This window comes from Lactuca virosa, chromosome 9 (assembly GCF_052849685.1).
Source record: "Lactuca virosa cultivar CGN04683 chromosome 9, Lactuca_virosa_CGN04683_v6, whole genome shotgun sequence".
Classification (NCBI taxonomy): Eukaryota; Viridiplantae; Streptophyta; class Magnoliopsida; order Asterales; family Asteraceae; genus Lactuca; species Lactuca virosa.
In genome coordinates, this window is record NC_136434.1 from 140384624 (window position 1) to 140405355 (window position 20732).

General features: G+C 37.8%; 1 protein-coding gene across 2 annotated transcripts; it reads right to left on the reverse strand.

Moving 5' to 3' along the window:
* Window positions 1-2261: 2261 nt before the first annotated feature.
* Window positions 2262-6034, reverse strand: LOC145136410 (uncharacterized). Of its 2 annotated transcripts, none has more exons than XM_079070528.1 (5): window positions 5938-6034; window positions 4863-5336; window positions 4708-4785; window positions 4318-4561; window positions 2262-3853 (listed from the first exon to the last, which is right to left on the reverse strand). In XM_079070528.1, the coding sequence occupies exons 2-5, from the start codon at window positions 5085-5087 to the stop codon at window positions 3549-3551; spliced, it is 852 nt and encodes a 283-aa protein (XP_078926654.1). In that variant the 5' UTR covers window positions 5088-5336; window positions 5938-6034; the 3' UTR covers window positions 2262-3548. The 2 variants fall into 2 exon arrangements, with proteins under 2 accessions (XP_078926654.1, XP_078926655.1); XM_079070529.1 differs by having other exon boundaries at window positions 5915-6015.
* Window positions 6035-20732: the final 14698 nt, after the last annotated feature.

The window sequence follows — 20732 nt, forward strand, 5'->3', positions numbered from 1 at the left end:
AAGAACCATCAAACACAATACTAGCATGGAATCCTAATTGCTTTTACCAAAATTTTCTGAATTAATTCTAGCAATTTTTATATTCAAGATTTTTTAAAAATTATACCTAGGATTCTAATGTAACTAATGTAACCAACCCCATACCCCACACTTAATTCATGCAATGTCCCCATTGCATGTTAAAACAATTAAAGAACATAAAACTAAAGAGAGAGAATTGGAACAGACCCCCCTGGGATAAAAGTGGCGAGGTTGATTTTCTTCATTTTAACTTCATCTTTAGTTAACTTTGGCATGGGAACAGCTTATCCATGCCTTGGGTGTCATATGTCTCGTATGGTACATCTCCTAATGTAGAAAAAAAAACTTCTTGGAATGCTTCAAAATGGACTTAAAAAAAATGTGGATAATGCCCACCTCGAATGGAATCAAATCGATGACTCGAAAAAAATTGAATAAGCAGCAACACGCCGAGTTGTAATTGGAAAACTCGTCGTGTTGAACTTGAACTCGGACGGAAATCGCGTTTTTCCTCTGGAACTCGCCGAGTTTGGTTTTGACATCGGCGTGTTGAAGGTTTAGGTGTGAAATGTTTACTTCTTTCTGCTTCAGTTCCAATTTCTTGGTCAAAGAGAGTATCAATGCAATACACCTCTTTATATTATTCAGTAACGTGACTCAACAGTTATAATCATCATACTCAAAAACGTCGCTCAAAGTCTTCTAATCTTCTCGTTAACGATTCGAACCCTCACTTTATCCTCTCACGCTTTAACTATTCGTTCTATTCTCAACCTAACTTCTGCACGATCAAAAACAAAAAACTACATAATAAAAAGGAAAAACAACCATTAAATTTAAAGTTCGGGGCTGTTTGATTTACGTGTGACCGAGTCGGGTCAGACATTTTTTGCTGACTCGGTCAGCTGAAGTTGTTTGTTAAACGAAATTTGGATGGCTGACTCGGTAAGAGACATGTGAGTGGGAAAGCTGATGAAAATTGGCTGACTGAGAAGTGTTCCTAATATGCCCTTGCCATAACGTTCCTTTTCAGCGCCTCCAAAAAAAAACCTTCTCCTCCTCTTTCAGCGAAAACAACGATCTGAGCGCTTGAGTTTGAGATTGATGAACCTACCCCCTCACCGATCGACACCCCTCTTCTCATCATTCCTCAGGTACGGTGATCTTCTCCTCTTTCACTTGCGTTTTCTGTTTTTCTTCCGAAATTCTCTCATTTGTTGATGTTTGTTGTTAATGAAAAATTTTTTGATTTTTTTTCTGATCTGTTGATGTTTGTTGTTAATGAAGAATTGTTTGCATTATGAGATTCATAAATCTGGATAAGTTTGTTCCAACATCAGATTACCTAAACTGAAAAGAATAATAGATTATGAAAATCACAGCAACATCTAAACTTAAGGAAGAATTGATTGTTAATGGGTATTATATTTATTTCTGAAACTGTAATATGAGAGCTATTTGATGTCGTTTCAAAGTCCTTCCTCCTTGGTTTCAATCAGTTAAATCTTTTTTCAAAAACATATTGAATTTTTTATTTATGTTTATGTATACATCTTTTTTCAATATTCCTTTTCGATTTTGTTGTGCCTTGATGTACCTTCCGACCTGTTGCTTTGTTGTTGTTGACTTGTTGCTGTGATTTTTTCGATTTTGTATTTTGTTGTGATTTTTTTTTGGTTGTTGTTGCTGTGCTCGTTGCTATTGATGTTATGTGGATTTTTTTTACCTAATTATATGGTCTATATGGTGTTGTTCTTGTGGGGTTTAAACTCGGAGCAATCACTATACACTTATTTTGAACAAGTTTTTATCTCTTTTTTGCAGAAATCTTGAATTTTGTTATGGGTTTGTCCATGTCACTGTTTTCATCCGCCTAGGAAGAAATCTTGCATCATAGTTTCATAATCTTGCCTTATGAACTTGATCTTGCATCAAGAGGAAATTGTTCGATCAATGGTCTTGGATTGCTAATTGATGTATTGTTGATTTGTTTTGTTATTTATGGCATTTTCATGAGGAGGGGTATTTTGGGTACAAAAATATTATATGTATGTTTTGTTCTAAATGTTGAATCAAATTTGTGCTTAAAAATGTATGTTTTTATAACTCTTCAACAACTTCATCCATCACTATATATATCCGCAGGGTAAAATTGTCATTTTTCATCATTCAGCACATTCAGTAAGATGTACAATCAAACAGCATAGTTTCTTACTCAGGATTTCTTACCCAGACAGATATTTCCCAATCAGCACTTTCTCAATCAGTAATTATCAAACGGGACCTTCCTAAATTATCGTACTTACTAGAAATTTTTAAAAACAAACAAACCAAAACAAATAAAAACACACAAAACAAATAAAAATTGTCTCGAACACTCAAACACAAATAAAAATGAAAAGGATAATTAGTCGTCTTCTTCTCCCCTAACTCCACTTCCACCGGCTCCTCCTTGTCTTTCTCTCCAAAGATCCTCCCAACTCGGAATGTACGGATATGGAGGATGAGAATCGGGACGTTGCATGTTCATTTGGCTCATCATGAATTCCAAGGTCATATTGATGTGATTTACACCACGGGCCAAATTATCGTGAAATTGCCTCATAGACAAGTTGTATGGGTCCATAGGCAGTTCATCTTCAACGGGTATCACTGGCGGCTCCTCATGTGATGTTGCGGGTCGAGGCCGAACTCTCCTTTCCGGTTGCTCCGGCACCACTACGTCATCATCATGGAGTATAGAAAAATAACCCCCTCCATTGTCTTCCACGATCCTAGCCCTTTTGTAGAGAAGAGGACTAAACGGGCGTGTATGCATCATTGTTAGAAAATTTTCGGCCCCATTCTCAAATATTCCATATGACCTTGCCAACTTCGTCACTAACATGCCACCACAAATAGGTGATGCTTTCCTATCATTCGCCCCTTTCTCCGCCAAGTATTTCGCCAAGCAATATGGTATATTACAAAAGGTATTGGGCATGATGATGCTCCACAAGAAAAACAAATCAAGGTTTGTAACCTTGTCAGCATCTTTTCTCATATTGATTGTGTTTGAGATGAACCGGTGAATGAGTCGGTGGATCGGTGACCGAATGCTACCCTCTTGTGCCGCCGATGGAATATGCACCCCGTTTGCAATCGTGGTCCACCAATTTGCTCCATTAACCCCAACTGGAAACTCCCGATGACAATGATCTAAAAATATACCAAAAGCTTCACTCATAGCCTCCGACCTGTTGTACAAATTCATCCTCCATGCCAATTCAGCAATGCTACATTCCCTATATGCTCCTCCCAGACAGAAAGTAAAGTTGTGTGTATCAAAGGGATCATCTCCCCCTCTGAACTGAACAGTGGCATAAAACTCCAGACATAGTTCTTTGTAAATCGGCTCCTGTATTTGAAACAACCTCCTCCAGGCAGTACAGGTGACCCTCACCCCATCATTCATAAAAACATTTGTCAAGTATGGGTTCATGGCTTCAACTAACCCAACCTGCTCTAGCCATGTCCAGTCCACTTCATTAGAAATGTAGAATTCCTTTTTTTCTCAACTTTTCTAATTTGCTCATCCATTCTGTGGAAGATGAAGATTGTGGCTGGTTGGAGTTCTGTTGGGGTTGACCGGGTTGACCAGTCTCCTTTTGCTGCAAATGAGCAGAATTAGTTGGTTGACCAGGTTGACCAGTCTCCTTTTGCTGCAAATGAGCAGAATTAGTTGGTTGACCAGGTTGACCAGTCTCCTTTTGCTGCAAATGAGCAGAACTATTGGCAACTGAAGTTTGTGGGTTGTCTTTCTCTTGTTCTTTGTGCCTCAAGACATAAGACTCTGTTCATCAAAAAGCGGAATCTTCATGAAAAATGGTGTCTTGCAAGTGTTTATGATCTCCAAAAAAATATAGTTTACAAATTTTGTAATGAGGTGTAAAATGTAAACATGGTTTCGAAAGTTCTCATGGTCTACAAAACTAATTTTACCAAAAGTAATAAAGAAAAAGAAATAGAAGCCTTGTCAAACATATTTGAGTTGTGTTGTGAAACAAAATGAAGAAAATGTCAATAGAAAAAGTATTACCAAACGATGGTTAAAGATCCTATGTTTGGAATATATAATCTTATTTTGCTAATGAAAGACACCCATAAATATATAGGAAGAAATATAAAACTATAGACTTCATTATCATGACCATGGTAACTTCTGCATTCATAAAAATATAAAACGAAAAAGTAGAAAAAATCAAGCAAAGTAATATAAATACATGGAATAAAGAAGGATAACAAAGTGGCCCTTACCAACAACAGGCGGTGATTGTTTGCTTTGTAATTTGGCTGATTTCCAGTACTTCATGAAGTATGTCTTCACCCTCTTCATGAGCTCCAATATTTCATCACCCTTCTTATTATAATTGACACAATTAGACCAAATATATTCTACATCCTTAAACACATCTCCTGAATTCATGTACTTTACGCCATTCTCAAGGTTGTTGCATATCGTACCAAAATCCATAGGTGTCTTGATAATATCAAAGTAATCCTGATTCAACCTCCACCCAAATCATTATATGATAAAAGAATGCACAACAAAAACAATGATTCTATAAATACGAAAGAAGAAAACATCACTAGACATCGTTAACAAAAGCATGTATTTACGGAAAGAATTTAAAGAGAAATGCTTACAGGAATTCCAAGTGCAATGGGATCTATAGGTTTGTTAAATGGTTCAGCTGCATTCAGTTTCATGGTCCTTCTGATCACCTGATGTAGAAAAATAACATCTATATGAGTTTGTAAGAATACGACTAATGTACGCTATATGATATAATAAACCATACTCTTAATGCAGCATTCAGTTCTTCCTGTTTGTATTCTGGATTTTTATAATGTTGGCTTTGGTTTTCCTCATGATCCATGTCAGCATGAGGTTGCTTCATCTGTCCATTGCTGACTGAGTTACCAACCAAGCTCCTTGAAAGGTTAGCTAGGCCACCAGCATCTTTGGTGATCTCTTTAATAACACTTGCAATGATTTGACTCAATGCATTTGGATGACTTAGCATCTCCCCATAACCAGTTTTTTCTATCTCTGAATCTTCTTGTGTGCCCCTCTTGATGGTAGTACTAGTACTTGGATTTAGAGTTTCCTAGCGCAGTGGTGTAGCATCTTCAGGTTCTTCTGATTCAACATTCATCACATGATTTTCTGCCACTAGAGCAGCACTATTTTGGAGTGGCTTCTTCACCACTGCCGTTTTATTTTTGACACTTAAATATGCACGCTTTCGCTTCATTGTTAAATGTTATATTCCCTATAAGTAAAGTTGGATAAGCAAAAATCAAATATACTGACATTACGTTATACATGTTTAGCTAAGCAATCAGAGAAGAGACAAGACTGGATTTATCAGAAAACTGAAACCAATGAACACAGAGAAGATATCATGAAAAAAAATTATAACTACTTGCTGCTAAGACCATTATAAGAACCAAGCTCATTACTCAGATCAGTCCTACTGTGCTTCAAATTAAGTGAAATGTTCATCAGAAAGTTTTATCAATCCCTTTCTCCAGTCAGCTATTGATGCAAATAGCACAACGACTAACCCAATCTTAGGGTTTGGGGTATTCATCTACGCATTGAGATCAGGTATATCGCTTGCCATCACAACGATGTAATTTCGATACAAAGCAATTCCCGAACATACATTCACATTTAAAGGTAGAAAAAGGTACATGCAATTAATACCGAGCTACTGATTGTTATATCGTATTGGAAACTAAGCAAAAAAAAAAAAAAAAAGACTTAAGAAATTGATGAAGCATAATGGCTCGATTATGGTACAAATTAAGTAGGAATGATGATAACACTAGTCGATTGTAGGCGTACGAAGTAGATGATGAAGTGTTGACCTGTGTTAGGGTTTTCTCGGAGGATGTCAAGAAACGAGGGAAGTAATGGATTCCACAGCTGCTAAAATTACCCTTTTTGGTGACACCTGTAAGTCTCTAACTGTTGTTACATAGGAGGGAGTTTGTGAGTGCTTTTAAAATAATTTTTTTGAAAAAGTTAAAAAATTCAAAAGTTGTCAGGGAATTACAAAATAACTTTTCAAAATAACTTTTTGTCAAGAAGAAAAAAAGGGATTTTCAAAAGTCATGAAATTATATCTTTTTGTGACTTTTGTCATTTTAAAAGGTAAAAAACATTCAAAAGTCAAGAAATTCCATCCAAACATTTTTTAAAACCAACTTTTAACTTTTACTCTTTAAAAGAACTTTTAAGAAAAGAACTTTTATAAAAAGGACTTTTGTCTTTGAAAAGAAATCTCAAACACCCCTAGTTACAGCTCCCTAGGAAAATAACAGGTGTATTTTATTAGTATCTGGTCTTTTTATTTTCTATATATCAGGTCATTCAATTTGTTGTTTGTGTTCACCATAATCCTTTTGATCGATTATAACATGTGATAGCTGGTCAAAAGGGTTATGGTGAATATAAACAACAAGTTCGATGGTATATTGCGTACAAAAAAGGAAAATGACTAAATGTGAACAAAATCAAAACTTCTATTTTTCTTGGTGTCGATACTATTTGTTCTTGGTTTCGATATTGTCATTATGTTGCTCACAATTAATCATTACTCATGAGAAATAATCTGTTCACTCTTGGTGAACACAAACAACAAGTTTTATAGTATATATTGTTTGTTATTGTGGAATCTTTATAATGATAAATGATGCTATGTTTTTTTTTTGTTAATAAGCATAATATTACAAATAAGTTATTTTTACAAAGAATTTACTCACGAAAAAAAATAACTTGCTCACCCTTGGTATTGTTTGTCATTATGGAATCTTTATAATGAGAAATGATGTTTTGGCTTTTTTTTTGTTAATAAGCATAATATTACAAATAAGTTATGTTTATGATGGTATATTGCATTATTGCGTACAAAAAAATGGATTAAATGTGAATAAAATCAACAGTTGCTTACTCTTGTGAGTCATTTTCTCCTAAAATTACTCATCTATTGGTTTCAGTGACACTCCTAAAATAATAATAATAATAATAATAATAATAATAATAATAATAATATTATTATTATTATATAATGAGCAAGTATTTAGTAGAAGAATATTTAGTGACCACCACTTTGTCCTACTTTAGAGAGACGATGTTATTCTACTTATTACTACTCCTTACTAGTGAGAGTTGAATTGCTATAACCTAAGTTGTTTAATACATGCATTTTACACCGCATAGCATGCATGCATCAAATAAGTATTTAATATCATATGGTTTTCGTATGCTATCTATTAAAAAGATTATTGATTTTAACGTACCCTAATTAATAGGATGTGATTGTGTAAATCATGTAAATCAGGAAGTTTGTTGTATTTTGTTTTATATATACTTCTTAATATACAATTCACCAATTAAGGTGATTATCATCAAAACCTAACATGGGCATCTGAATCCATAATATCTCGAAGGTGATGAAGATACAACATACTGGATCATGAGGTGAGGCGGAGACGATTTGAATCGACAATGATTTCCATAGTGTCGTTCAAAAAGATAAGTATCATGGCATGTAGTAAACTATGTAAATTGGATGAACGTGTGCTAAGAAAAACAAGGTTTATATATATATATATATATATATATATATATATATATATATATATATATATACTAGGTTAAAACCCGTGGAACCCACGGGTGGTAAAATTAAAAAGAATTAAAAAATTGATTGTATAATAAAAACAAAAAATACAAAACATAATTATAAATAAATTAATTAATATGATAAATGAAGTGTTATTTATTAAAAGTGAGTAAAAGATGCTACAAAAAAGTTGATTATAAATTGCGAAAAACCTCCTTGGCCACCATTGTATTTCAACTATTAAATTACATATCAAAATCCTCATTCTTGGGCACCATTTGATGTTTCTTCCTCCATTCGATCTGTCTCACCTTCCCCCTTGTTGCTTGCTTTCTTGAAACAAAAAAAAAGTATATTTAAAACAAAAAAAACTGCTTAAAACAAATTTGAACCTTTATATAACAAGTTGTTTTTCCGTTACCTTTATTATTTTTGACACCTCCTTCCTTTTCGGTCTTCACAGGTAAACCTAACCATGCTTTGATTTCAGGGTCATCAACCGTTTTAGTTGATTGCGCCTCTTAAAAGTGTATGAGTGGTTATTCGATCAGGTCCATTTGGCATCAAAACAACCATTAATTTTATATGCATTGCAAAATCATTGCACCATGGATAAAAATTGAGCTTTTGTCCCACCAAAAAAAAGTAAAAAAAAAAGACATAAATGCCCTTATAATTGGGTTAATTATGGGGTAAAGTTTGATGAGTTATTTACCAGGATTTTCATGAAGAATGGATGTAAAATCTCATGACAATCCATAACCAGAAACTTGAGTCTGTCAATGTAAACATACTTTTACAAAGAAATAAACAAATAGTATTCAAGTATTAGAATTGTATAAAAGCAACATATTCATTAAAAGAAAAGAAAACTAAATTGAAGAACGAACCTCGTCTTTCAACAATTTGGAATAGGCTTCAACTTTCATTTATATGAAAGAAAGCAATGTTAATAATTTTCATAAGGAAAATATTTGGAAGTACAAATTTAAACCTGTGGAAACCAAGTAAAATAACATAGACTTTAAAAATACAAAAATAATTCCGTTTGTCCATTAGTTGTCATTTTTAAGTAATAAGTACTAAAAAACAACTTATACTTAGCTACAAAAGTCCACTAAAAAAACATGTAATTATTTTCCATTTTAGATATATACAGAAACCTTTGTTGATAACACGACATGGTTGTCAGATTAAAATAATTTCGATAATAAAAAATATAGTCTTTAATAATAATTTTGCAAACATTTCTTTGTATCTCATAATAGATTTATGTTGGTAAATTTATGATCATAAATTGGTGATGCATATATACATCAACTTTCAATCCTATAAATTGGTAGATTATTCAAAGTACATTATCTTAATAAGAAAAATACTGAAAATGCAATGCTATAATTACTTAATTAGGGTGATTTTTCAAGTACAACGTTTTAATAAGAAAAAAGTTCAATGAAAAACATCATAAATGCGTAAAATTTTCAAATACAACGTTATAATAGAATCTTGTGTAGCATTGGCACAATTCAAATGAAAATTCCATTTAGTGGAGGGTTTAATATCCAAATTTGCAAAGAGATTGAATTTGTTCCAACATTGTCCTGAATTCATCAAGTTCTTTCTTTAATCTTATAATTACCCGGCAAACAACAAACTGAATCATGCTACCAATGCACAATACAAAATTATGAACAATTTAAACACTAAGACACAAAATATGATTAAAAATTGTAAACAACTACCGGCGGCACCTATTATAAAAATAACCATGCTATTGTCTTGTTGTATATAGTTGTTGCTCTAATGCTAAAGTAGATAACACGAAGGCATCGTATTCCTGAATATGAGTACAATTGAGGTTTAAAAAAGAAGATTGAAGTTATTTTTGTGAAATACGTTTGATGGAGGTTTATTTATATAATATTTTTAAAAGTAAGATAGAGGTTTAAAAATTATCGTAATTTTGTATATCATCTCGATCATATAAGGGGATTTGATTGCTAATTTATCGGAATTTGATTTTCAAAATCAAATTCGACTTATAGCTCTCAATTTATAAAAGGAATTTAGAAGAGGAAACCGCAATCGATAGCATAAAATCAGAACAAAAATAAATAAAACTTATACGATGATGATTTGTCATCTTTCTTGACAATATTCTCTCTCCCCTTTATACACCTTCAAAATTTTCCACCAATACAATCAGAGATGTATTCAGTCTCTTATAAATCTAATCAAAATAATCATTAATAAACCTTATAAATCCCAATCCCCAGATCAAGGATCGAATGAAATGACATGAATTTGATTGTTTATTAATACCTCGTCAACAGAAAAATGTGATGATCTCATATGTTTTTCAACATCTTTCATAACACTTTTTTCACATTCTTCAACTTCTTTGAAGCATCTGGACTATTCTTACATATTCTCTTTACCTAGGTTTAATATATAGGTATACACCAAAAGAAATGTGTGTTAGTGCTCAATTAAAAACCCTTTCAACACAAATTAGTTTGTATCAAGATACATGAATAATTTTGTACACAAAAACATAAATGGAAGCACTTTTTCTGTTAAGAGAAGAAATCAATGCTAAAAATCTTAGACCACCACACCCTTGTGGCCTGCCAGCCACCTTGAAAAGTAAAAATGTAGCAGGGAAAAGTCCTTAAAACAAAAAAGCTCAACTTTTAATGATGTATTTCAAAGGGTCGAGTGTTGAATCATGCCAACATATTCCTAGAGGGTGTACTTCTTCCAACCATTTATGCTCCTGTGTACACAAACCCATCAATTATTAAACCTAAAACAATTTTTTTTTAATATACAAAAATGGAATACCAATTGTTACATGATTTTGAAAACTCGAAGGGAAAAATCATGCCTATTTATATGCTCACATTCAAGGGACTATATTTAAAAAAAAAAACAGCTGTTTTTTTGAAAAACTGCAATTTTTTCAAAAAAAACTGCAATTTTTTTAAAAGAAAACTGCATTTTTTTTAAAAAAAAAAAACTGTAATTTTTTTTAAAAACTGCAATTTCTTCAAAAAAAACTGCATTTATTTTAAAAAATATATTTTTAAAAACAATAAAAATACTATAATATTCGTAAGTAAATCATTAAAAATCTCATTTTTATTAATTAATCTATCAACATAATAGTACACGTATTTTATTCGACACAAAATAAAATATAAAAAATAAAAAAAATGCTACAAATTTCAGTCTTCGTATCAATATTTCCTTATTTTCTTCAATTTATCATTTTTCATCTCTTCAATATTCACCACAATTTCTTTCAAATCTTCAAGAAAATTAAAAAAAAAATGATTAATGCAAAAACACTCACAAAAATACATATGTGATTGTCATGTGATTAACATATGAATCACATGTGATTCACATATGAATCACATGTGATCCACATATGAATCACATGTGATTCACATATGAATCACATTTACATATGACATCATATGTAATCACATGTGAATCACATGTAAATCACATGTGATTCACATGTGAATCACATGATATTTACATGTGATTTACATGTGAATTACATGTGATTTACATGTGAATCAAATGTAATTTTCATGTGATTAACATATGAATGTGTGCATATATACGTAATTCATATGTAATTCACTTGTGATTTACATGTGGATTACATATTATTCATATATGATTTACATGTGAATCGCATATGATTTACATGTGAATCACATGTGATTTACATGTGAATCACATGTAATTCACATGTAAATATATGAATCACATCCAAATTAATACAATGGATATTATATATGGCAAAAAAGATAATAATTAAGACTACACACCTAAAATCCAAATTAATGTGAGGGGATCCAAAGACAATTCATAAGCAGCCGTAGGAGAACATAAAACGTGTTCATAAAAATCATTTAAAAAACTAAGAAATTTTAAATTAACTGAGACTACACACATGGAATCCAAATTAATGAAGCATTGCATTGACATCAGGCTTTCTACATTTTTTCAAAATCATAACAATCCTTGTGCCTAACAGTCATATTTCGCTCTTCCTCCAACCACCATGAAGTTGTATATAAAATACAATACAATTTTATTAGTAAATTTTAAAAAGTTAATAAACAAATATAAAAACTATACAATACTAGGAGCCAAATTGGATTCATGAGAGGCAACAAGATATAAGAAAGATTCCTCTCAATACCCTATACAAACGCCCTTCCATTAGAGTGACAATGAAATGACATATATGCCCCTCATCATGTGATATTTCAAGATTCATGTTTACACACCATTGGGTTGTTATGAGTCTCCCTACTCCAACTGGACCTCATGCAGGGATTTTGCTTCCAACCTTTTAACCAAAAAATATTCTATAATCTTAATCAATAAACCAACATAAACTGATTTAGAATAATCAAAATTCATCTTACTTTTTGTACAGGATCCAACAAATCCATTGCATAAGCCACACCCACAATGTTATCAATCCGATCCTCAAATACTTGCACCCTATGAGTCCAATTCAATAACTGTTGAATAAATCTTTCATGAATACTTCCTTCTTTAACTAATTGTTTCAAGTTTACCCAAAATATTGATGAGTTACCCATAAGTGATGAAAATATACCAAACTTGCACCAGAATCAACCACAATTATATCTACAAGAGGAGTCATAACCTCCTTCACATGGGTGTCTTTTATCTCCAACACATTTTCAGGAAATACTGAAACTTGGAAACAAAAGTGACATGAAATTTATGCATCTTGTTGTTCTTCCTCAACAGCCCAAATCAACTCTGCAACTCTACAACCCTCAACATCAGCTTGAGTTCATCTTCTGTCATAGATGGCTCACTGGTGCAAAATTTAATTGGAAATCATTAATTTGAATGAAATTTAAAGTATTTAAGTTGAAATAAATGGCTAACCTTTTCCCTTTTGAACCAAGAACTTTAAGCATTCCCAGAAAAAGAAAAGTTACTACTGTAACATCCGGATTCCCAGGTATCTTATTTTAAGTATTTACCTTGAGTTTTAGGGAGGGACTCGGCGAGTAGGCGCTCAGACTCGCCGAGTAGGATCGCGAATCCATGTCTGGATTAATGAGGGACTCGACGAGTCGATGCGTGGACTCGGCGAGTCCGCGCTGTAAAGTGAAACCCTAAATCTCAGGGCCTGAGCCCTATTTAAAGGCCTTTATGGCCTCCATTTGCGGCTACCAGTCCAGAGAGAGATACCCTAGCAATTGTGAGCGAGTTGTGAGAGAGTTTGAGCCTTTTTGATCATTTTTGGTGTGATTTTGCAAAGGAGAAAGTGTTTCCAGCAAGGGGAGGTCAAGAGGATTGCATTTCAGTGGGTTTTCGACTTGGATCTTCAAGTTTGAGGTAGCTATTTGATCCTATCCTTCTGTTTTGCTTAAGGGCATTGAATTTAGGGTTTTCTATACCCTTTTATGGCTTGTTTAGTTGTGTATAGTGTCCCATTAAGTGCTAAACTCTAGATCTGGACCTTTTGAGGTCCAGAGAGCCTGAACCATGCTGCTTTTTGTGGTTCTATGGAGGAATGGGACATAGGTTGCCATGTTAGAAGGGATTTCACCAAAATAAGCATTGGGAGCATTGCATGTGTAGCAAGATTCGACCTTTACGTGTTTATTGGTCATGGGGAAGTCAGATCTATAGATTAGAGAAGCAGATCTGACCTCAAGAGGTCAGATGAGTGTTGTCATGGGAGGAACTCGCCGAGCCCATAAGGGACTCGACGAGCCGAGTCGGGTTGCCCCGCAACTCGCGACCTGTGACGACCCGTGGGGTATATGGTTGACTCAGCGAGTCAAGTGAGGACCAGGGGCGAAGAGGACAGGCATGTACTCGCCGAGTCATTCTAGTGCACTCGGCGAGTCCGATCAATGTTGACCGTTGACTTTTGTTGACTTTTAGGGTTTAGTTAGTGTTTGGACTTATGAGCCATTAGAGGGGTAAAATGGTCTTTTACCCTTCTTAGAGAACTTATAGAGAAGGGTTGGCCTAGCCTTTAGAAGTTGTATTAATTAGAGTAATTATTTATATGATTAGGCGAAGGCTAGTGCAGTATTTCAGAGCTTGAGGTTTACCGAGTTACCCGAGGTGAGTCTTCTCACTGTACTTTACCTAGAGTGGTAATTAGAGTTATGTGACAGAGTATCTTGTATGCTATTTATGTGATTGTGATACACTGCATTATTTCTAAGTGATTCATGCCGTGTATGTTCCAGAGTTACAGAGTTAGAACCGGAAGGTTCACAGAGTTAGGACCGGAGGGTCCACAAAATTAGGACCGGAGGGTCCACAGAGTTATAGCCTCGAGTGGCTAGTATGTGTTATATGTGGTATTTTAGGGAACTCACTAAGCATTTATGCTTACAGTGTTTTGTGTTATGTGTTTCAGGTACCAGTGAGGATCGCGGGAAGGCGCCGGCATGATCATTACACATTATTGGAGTTTTATAAATTTTGATCTTGGGATGTGTTTTTATGGATTTGATATGTGATACATTGAGATTTGAGAATATGTATGAATGAGATTATATTTTTTAAAAGTGAAAATTTGTTTGAAAAATTACGGTGTTACAAGTTGGTATCAGAGCCTTGGTTTGAGGGATTCGGATGCACCTTCGGGCGCATTTGAACTCAAACTGAGGATTTGAGGAATTTTTCGAATTAAAACAAAATCTTTCTAAAAGAGTAAAAGGATTTTGAAAAGAGCAGAGCAGAGCAGTGTGTACGATCAGCCAGCGCCCGAACGGTGATTTCCAAAAATACCCTTACATTATGTGTTATGAGATATTATGTGATATGTTATGCATGCTAGAGTAGGCTAGGTATTCATGGTTAGGACTAGAGTGGGCCTGATTTGTGATGCCTTAGCCTAGGAGTTATTGCTACTATGAGATACTTCGAGAGTAAGTAGGTAGCAGCGAGGAGCTTATGAGTGGTCTACTGGAGAGTAGCCTGAGTTTAGAGAGATATAGAGTACTTGTGATCTAGGATCCTAGGAGGAGGACTTGGGGTGAATACCGATGCATGGTGGAAGGTAGTATAAGGGCCCGTACAACTGGAAACACCGGATCGGTGAGCAGTCCAAGTAAGAATCCTTAGGGTACTAAAGAGCAAGTAGGGTTGGGCATCGAGTGCGAGTATACTCGAGCAAGTCTCTGATTTCTTTTGTGTTGTATTTTAGAGACATCATGGTTGGGACGCACCACCACCCAGGAGGCAGTGGTACCAGTGATGAGGAGATATGTAGGTTGATTCAGGAGGAGGTGGCTGCTGCCATCCGAGCCGAGATACCAGAGATGTTTGGGTCTATCAAGACCACCCTGATCGAGACTTTTGACGAGCGTTACGCTGCTCTTACTGAGGCTGCTGTTGCTGCAGCCACCGCAGCCGTCGCTGCTGCGAGACCACAGGGGGGTGACTCGTTGCTGTACCGAGAGTTCAGCAACACGAAGCCACCAGAGTTTGATGGTTCGCAGGATCCGATCGCTGCAATGAGGTGGATTTCTGATATTGAGGGGTGCTTCTATACATGTTCTTGTCCGGAGCATCTGAAAGTTCGGTTTGCGCTGAACCAACTTCGCTTGGAACGAAGGACTGGTGGAAGTTTGTGACAGCGCACAACTCTTCCGCAGAGTTTGCCGCGGTGACCTGGGAGAGGTTCACCGCTATTTTCGTGATGAGTACGTTCCCCCGGTGGAAAGGGAACGTTTGGCCCAGGAGTTCTTGACCCTCAAGCAGGGTACCAAGTCTGTTACAATGATCACCAGGATGTTCCATGAGAGGGCGATGTTCTGCCCTGAGCACGTGTCTTCCGAGCAGGCACGCATGAGTCGGTATTTGAGCATTTTGAGGAGAGACATCCGCGAGTTCGTGGCGAACTCGTCATACCGGACATTTGCCGAGCTTCAGGCAAATGCCCGGAAGAGGGAGATTGAGCTCGAGACTCAGGCCAGGGAGGAGGCGGAGTCTCAAGGGAGGGATCGGCGACCGGCACAGTCCCAGCCGGCAGCCAAGTGGGCCAAGCCCGCCGATTTGAGATCAGGGAACCAGAAGAGCCGCACCTGTGACAAGTGCGGCAAGAGTCATGAGGGGGTTTGCAGAGCAGGGTCTTGCTACAAGTGTGGCAAGGAGGGGCACATGGCCAAGGATTGCCCCAAGGGGTTTGCAGTCTGTTTCCACTGCAACCAGACCGGACACCGGAAGGCCGAGTGTCCGCAGCTGCGGGGGTCAGCCCAGGGAGCATCATAGGGATCTGCCCCTGCTGCCGTTCGAGCTGTAGAGAGTCGGCCAGCGAAGGCCGAGGCGCCAAGGGCTCGCGGGAGAGCCTTCCAGTTGACAGCGGAGGAGGTCAGCGCAGCGCCAGATGTTGTGGCGGGTATGTGTTCTTTCATCTATTTATTTTGAGATTATGGTGTTATGCTTATATTATGATATGCGTAGGTACGTTTCTTGTGAGTTCTGTACCTGCTTTGGTGTTATTTGACTCGGGTGCGAGTCGGTCTTTTGTGTCGTTAGCCTTTAGTCAGCACATCAGTATCTGTCGAGAGGCGTTGAGTCGACCTTTACGAGTTTCCATAGCCGACGAGAGAGCGGTGTATGCCACTGATGTGATCCGAGGATGTGTACTCGAGATCTTCGGCGTTGAGTTTCCGATTGATTTGGTCCTGATTGCGATGGGAGATGTTTGTGTCATCGTGGGCATGGACTGGTTGAGCAGGTTTGGAGCGGTTATCGACTGCGAGTGACAGTTGGTGACCATACGAGACCCTAGTGGGGGAGTTCTTACGGTTTATGGCGAGGGTACCTGTTCTGGGTCAGCATTTTGTTCGGCCGCTAGAGCAAGGCAGAGCCTACAGCAGGGCTGTAGTGGGTTTGTGGCTTATGTGGTGGATACGAGAGTAGATGCAGAGAGACCGAGGTCGGTCGATGAGGTCCCGATAGTGCGTGAGTTCCCGGATGTCTTCCCCGAGGAGTTGCCGGGCGTGCCTCCCGAGAGGCAGGTAGAGTTCCGCATCGATTTGGTTCCGAGGGCAGCGCCTATCGCCAAGGCGCCCTATCGCCTTGCGCCGCCAGAGATGCAGGAGTAATCCTCGCAGCTTCAGGAGCTGCTAGGGAAGGGGTTTATACGACCGAGTAGCTCGCCGTGGGGAGCGCCGATCCTTTTTGTCAAGAAAAAGGATGGTTCACACCGGATGTGCATTGATTACCGGGAGTTGAACAAGTTAACGGTCAAGAACCGTTACCCACTGCCGAGGATTGATGATCTGTTCGATCAGTTGCAGGGAGCATCTTGGTTCTCCAAGATAGACTTGAGGTCTGGATATCACCAGATGAAGGTTCGAGATGAGGATATCCAGAAGACGGCGTTCAGGACTCGTTATGGGCATTATGAGTTCGTGGTGATGCCTTTTGGGCTCACCAACGCACCGACAGCGTTCATGGATCTCATGAACAGGGTGTGCAGACCGATGTTGGATCGGTCGGTGATTGTATTCATCGACGACATACTGGTGTATTCGAGGTCCAGAGAGCAGCATGAGGAGCATTTGAGGGAGATCCTCGAAGTTCTGAGATCGGAGAGGCTTTACGCCAAATTCTCCAAGTGCGATTTCTGGTTACGAGAGGTCCAGTTCTTAGGACACCTCATCAACCAGAATGGGATATTGGTCGATCCGGCCAAGATTGAGGCGGTGATGAGTTGGGAGGTGCCGAGATCCCCCACCGAGATCAGGAGTTTTCTGGGGTTGGCTAGCTACTATCGGAGATTTATCAGGGATTTCTCCAAGATCGCTGTGCCTCTCACCAGGTTGACCCGGAAGGGTGTGGCTTTTTCGTGGGGACCGGAGCAGCAGACCTCATTTGAGACACTTCGCCAGAGGTTATGCGAAGCCCCGGTGTTAGCCCTCCCGGAAGGGATGGAGGATTTTGTGGTGTATTGTGACGCATCGATATCAGGGTTGGGTGCAGTACTTATGCAGAGGGGGCATGTGATAGCGTATGCATCGAGGCAGCTGAAGCCTCATGAGACGAGGTATCCCACCCACGATCTGGAGTTGGGGGCAGTGGTGTTCGCCCTCAAGATCTGGCATCACTATTTATATGAGGTTCGGTGTGCCATATACACGGACCACAAGAGCTTGAAGTATTTGATGGATCAGCCCAATCTGAATATGCGCCAGAGGAGATGGTTGGACGTGGTAAAGGATTACGATTGTGAGATCCTATACCACCCGGGCAAAGCTAATGTTGTAGCTAATGCCCTGAGTCGTAGGGCGGAGAGTGCCCCGATACGAGATGTTTGTTTGAGATTGACAGTGATGACTCCGGTGTTGGACACCATTCAGGAGGCCCAGGCAGAGGCCGTGAGACCGGAGAACCGCAAGAGAGAGCGGGTGATTGGACAGGTACCCGAGTTCGTTACCGATAGTCGTGGGCTTATGACCTTCCAGGGTCGGATTTGGGTGCCGTATGCAGGTGGGACGCGCACCACTTTGATGGAGGAGGCGCACCGATCGAGGTTCTCGATCCATCCCGGGGCCACTAAGATGTATTTGGATCTGAAGAAAGATTACTGGTGGCCCTGTATGAAGAGGGATGTAGCATGGTTTGTGGAGAGGTGCTTGACCTGTCGCAGGGTTAAGGCTGAGCACCAGCGTCCGCACGGCAAGTTGCAGCCACTTGAGGTTCCCCAGTGGAAGTGGGAACATATTAATGGGTTTTGGGTAAAACAAATAAACTAGAAAAACAATTCCTAAGTTCACATGCAACCTACTTTGGATCTATGTTTTAACTATTGAACATATAACTTTGAATTGAAAAACAAGAATCCTTGAGGAGAGAGGCTAATTTCGAAATTAACAAATTAGGGTTTAAGAGTTACATACCTTTCAATTGTTATAGCAAACAATTGACAATCCTCTTGATCTTGAACTTGATCTTCTTGGAAGCTTAGCACCACAAATGTAATGCCTCTAATGGAATCACACCCAAGAACTAGCAAGAAGGAAACTAGAAGGAGAGAGAGAGAGGGAGTATCCAATTTTCGGCCTAGGGTTTCTTCCAAGGTAGGAGTGGCCGAAATTGTGAGCTAGGAGGCTCCTTATATAGCCGAGGGATCTAGGGTTTAGGGAAAACCCTAATGCTCCTTTGCTTAGGGCCTAAGCAAACCCACGGGCCTTATCCTAAACCCCTTGGACGAAATCCTTAGGGTTTCCCCTATAGATTTCGTCCACCTCCTTCCAAGGAGGTTCTGGAGCCTTCCACTCAACTATTAAATAATTGCAAACTAGTCCCTGCACTTTATAATTAATACTTTTAACCCCAAAATTAATTCTGATTAATTTCTGGCTAACTATTAATTAAACATAATGATTTCTAATTAATATATTAATCCATTAACATATTAATAAATCATTTATATTAATTTATTAATCTTATAAATTAATATCTCTCCTTTCATAATTTCCTTGTCCAGTTGCTAGGTTGAGGGCAACCCAAAAGGACTGTGCTGCTATCAATTCAAGTACATACCAATTATAGTTATGGGCTTAGACACCTAATCCAACAGTCTCCCACTTGGATAAGTCTTTAACTATAATTGCTAGTATGCCTTCTAAATTTGACCAACAAATTGTAGCTTCCAAAAGCTGCTGCTGAACTCTGACCCAGTCAGTTATGTGTCCTTAGATAAGTGATCATATAATCCTTCGTTCTGCAAGATATCCCCAGACATAAGACATGGAATGTAATCAATCTCTTTGTCCAGAATCTATGTTTCCCGATTTCTGATTTGTGATGATGTAGGACTTCTAATTGAACACATCAATTTAGTCCTGGCTGGGCCCAGCACATAAGTCAACACCAAATCATCGAGGGGCCCACAGATATCGCTTTTCCGGTTAGGGCAAAAGGAACGAATAAACGTTGACTCATATGCTTGTATCTTTTACTCATCAAATTATACATGACAATACGTTTTATAACACCAAGTTACTGATGCGTTTTCGTATCACCAATGCATGACCGACTTGTAAATTACAACTCGTATATCTTCGTTTTAAGATTATAAGATATTATCGTCTCAGTATTACTCGTGATGAATTCCATGAAGTGATACTCTGAGCGAGGGTTTATCCAATACTCAAATCTCAATTTCTAAGTACTCGTGAACATTGCAGCAATTCTATTGCCATGTCTATCCTCAGACAATCTACAATCTAGTTCATGACAGTCTTAATTCACTACTTACTTCAAAAAGTACGAGCGACTGTGGAGTTTGAATAATTAAATTATTCGGGAAGTAAAACATGCAAAATATGAAACACAACAACAAACAATCGACAAAAGGCAGTAACCAAACTTATAAATAATACTTTATTATTTAATCACCAAAAGTCAATTACATTTACTTTGTTACAAGTTTCAGAACAAAACTAATCTAACTACTAAAACTAATATCATCTTTCAGTCCTATGCTCCGAACATGCTGAATATGCTTAGCCCTACTCAGACCCTTTGTGAGAGGGTCTGCTGGGTTATCTTCAGATGACACCCTCTTTACTACAAGATGACCTTCTTCTACTCTATGTCTGATAAAATGGTACTTTCTGTCGATATGTCTGGTTTTACCATGATCTCTTGGTTCCTTAGTCAAGGCAACCGCTCCTTCATTATCGCAGAACAGTTCCATAGGCTCCTGGATGGTTGGAACAACTCCGAGATCTCCGATGAAGTTCCTCAACCAAGCTGCTTCTTTCGACGCTTCACTCGCTGCTATGTACTCTGATTCACAAGTAGAATCAGCCACTGTATCCTGCTTGGAACTTTTCCAAGTAACTACTCCTCCATTCAGTAAAAATACCCAGCCTGATTGAGAACGGAAGTTATCTCTATCCGTTTGAAAGTTGGCATCACTGTAACCATCTACTCTCAAAGTATCATTGCCACCAAGCACAAGGACCCAGTCCTTTGTCCTTC